This window comes from Chinchilla lanigera, unplaced genomic scaffold (genome assembly GCF_000276665.1).
Source record: "Chinchilla lanigera isolate Chin_1 unplaced genomic scaffold, ChiLan1.0 scaffold00016, whole genome shotgun sequence".
Lineage (NCBI taxonomy): Eukaryota > Metazoa > Chordata > Mammalia > Rodentia > Chinchillidae > Chinchilla > Chinchilla lanigera.
In genome coordinates, this window is record NW_004955417.1 from 10,985,086 (window position 1) to 10,988,113 (window position 3,028).

Below are 3,028 nucleotides of genomic sequence, written 5' to 3' on the forward strand. Positions count from 1 at the left end.
AACTCAGGATGATCTTGCTGGCTCAGCCTCCTGAATGCTGGGGTTACAGTCATGTGCCACCACACCCAGCCCAAAAATATATCTTAAAGCTGTTGGTAACACATTTAATTTTCACAGTGTGGTGGCCAGTATAACCTGCAAAACAAAAACTCACATAAACCTCCATAGCTGAGTTATAATTCCAGATTTCTTTTTTTTTTTGGGTACTGGGAATCAAACTCAGGACCTCACGCTTGCCAAGCAGGTGCTGTGCCACTGAGCTGTATCCGTGGTCCAAGTTCCAGATTTGTTGAATGGGGAATTACTCATTTCTTGGCATGGTAGCATGTTCTTGTGGTTCACATTATTAAAATTTACCTAAGACTCAAAAGAAAAATAACTTTTTTTTCCCCATAAACCAAGTGCTACTGTTCTTTAGGGCAGGTGGCTTCATTATCACATTTTCGTTTTTCAATTTGTTGATACCTCTGCCCCCCAAGGGGATTTAAACCAGTGTGTCACACGTGCCAACCAAATACCGTATAGTGAACATTGTACCTCAGCCCTTTTAAAATTTTTTTAGGCACAGGGTATTGCTGAGTTGTCCAGACTGGCCTTAAATGTGAGATCCTCCTGCCTCAGCCTCCTGAGTAGGTGGTCTGACAGGTGTGACTGCCATACCAGGCTTTGTTGGCTATCTCTTCAGTATAGAAGTAAACTGGTTTTAATGGTAGTCAGTTACTACAGTAAAACTTGAAAATAACTTTGTGATATTTTGTAGTTCATTTTAGTTACTTTCTCATTGCTGGGACAAAATACCAGACACTTGCCAGTTAAAGGAGGAAAGATTTATTTGAGCTCATAGTTTGTAGAGGTTTCAGTCTATACTTGGCTGCCACCTACGGTAGGGTGGCCTGCAGAGGGCCATGGCAGAGGACAAACAGTCCGTTGCAGGGTAGGCAGGAAGCAGCGAGCCTGCCTTTTTTGTTTTTATTCCATCCAGGCTACAAGCCTATTAGCTGATACCATCCATACCCGGGTGGGTCTTCCCACTTGAGTAAGTCCATCGTCCACGCTGAGAACCGTGCTGAACAAGTCAGTGCACTAGTCCAGTGACACACCCAGGACCCAGTATCATACCCGCGGTGGGCTCCCTCCCACGGCTCCACCTGGGAGTGCGTGAGACTTCGGGGAAGGGCCACACGTAAAGCAGAGCACCGTCTTCACCTGGGAAAGTGAATTACACGTTCACTCTGTGTACTTGAGAAAGTGTGGGTGTGTGTATTAATGAGCACCTGTGTGTGGGTATTGTGTGTGTGTGTGTGTGTGTGTGTGTGTGTTAATACTCCTTTAGCATTCCTTCGTTCTAGATCCAAGAATAAAAATAATTTTGAGCTCTGTGAGCCCTTACGTACATGAAAAGTATTAAGAAAATTGGCACTTTTTATCGTTTCAGGTGTGTTATGATTTGGGTGCAGCATATTTTCAGCAAGGCTCCACAAACGCAGCCGCCTATGAAAACGCTAGAGAGAAGTTTTTTAGAACCAAAGAACTAATGGCAGAGGTAAATATAATTGTAATAGGCACATAATGTCTAGTCCCTTAAAGCATTTATACATTTTTTGGCTTTAATTTTTCTTAAGATAAAGAACGTGTTTTGGACTAGAGCTGTTACTCACAGGACACATGCTTGGAAGGTACAAGGCCCTGAGTTCAACGCCCAGACCCCAAAGTCCAAACCAAATGGAACACATTCCAACCCAGAACTTTGCATTAAAGTAAAAGTAGGTAGTTCAGGGGACTAGTTTTAAAAAGTATATACTACCACCTGGAAATCCTTCTTCCTTTTTTTTTTGAGACAGGGTCTTGCTACGTAAGCTGGCCCAGGCTGGCCTTACACTCATAGCGACTCATCCCTAGTGCTGGGATTACAGTGTGTGCCACCATTCCCGGCAGCTTATAAGCTTTAAACCAGGGATTGGCAAATTATTTTTATAAAGGGCCAGATAGTAAACATTTTAGGCTTGTGTGGCACATGCAGTTTCTGTTGGATACTCCTTTTGTTACTGTTTTTCACTGAAGGAGAAACAGACCACTGGCTGCGTTTGGCCTGTGAACAATAGCTTCCAGACCCAGTGTCTAAAATGATTTTATTTTTTATGATTCCTCCAGTTGTGACGTTTTCATTACCATTTTTTGGAACTGCTAAAAAACACTGAGGGACTATTATGAATGTTACGTTAATGAGTAACGCTGTGTAACTCTTACTTTACAGATAGGTTCATTGTCTCTTCATTGTACCATAGATGAGAAGCGGCTAGCTGGCTATTGTCAAGCGTGTGATGTTCTTGTACCTTCTGATAGCACCTCTCAGCAGCTGACTCCATACAGTCAAGTCCACATTTGTTTGAGATCTGGCAGCTATCAGGTAAGATGTCTGATGGGGACGCAGTAATGTAGTTGAAAAATTGTGGAGCCCAGACAAAACTGAGGTCAAATCCCATACCCCCATTGGCCAGTTGTATGATTTGTGGCGAGTGACTCAGAATGACAGGCTGGTTTTAAAAATTATGATAATAATTGTCCCATTTCAGAAGAGTCTTCTGATAATAAAGTGAAAAATTAGTTATTGTACAGATGCCTGTGATTGTTGATGCTACCTTTTCCTTTTTTAATGAGATTTTATTGGTACATTTTATATACGCATACTGATCACATTCATCGTAGAGAATCTGTACCTGTACAGATTCTCTGTACAGGATAACTTGTTTTTCTTCCCTGTTCCCTTACCTTCCCTTCAGCCCCTGATACTATCTTTTTCTGAAGGAAAAGAATTTGCTCATCTTAACTTGGTTCTGTAAGGAATTCTGTAGGCATGATTTTTAACTTTTAAAACTAGTTGGATGGCTTTAGTTTTATGGAGCATAAAGTCTTGTGTCTATTTTGAAAGTAGGACCTTACAGCATAGCTTTATTTTATTGATTGATTGATTGATTGATTGATTGTCTTTCTGAGACAGGGTCTTGCTGTCAGGCTGGCCTTGAGCTCA

The 3,028-nt window shown here is 41.7% G+C and overlaps 1 protein-coding gene across 1 annotated transcript in view; it reads left to right on the top strand.

Moving 5' to 3' along the window:
* Window positions 1-3,028, top strand: part of Ints8 (integrator complex subunit 8) — a 51,982-nt gene that overhangs the window by 9,370 nt on the left and 39,584 nt on the right. The window contains exons 7-8 of the mRNA XM_005381819.2: window positions 1,436-1,543; window positions 2,255-2,407. Of these exons, the coding sequence (XP_005381876.1) occupies window positions 1,436-1,543; window positions 2,255-2,407 (261 nt within the window). The remainder of the gene's footprint in view (window positions 1-1,435; window positions 1,544-2,254; window positions 2,408-3,028) is intronic.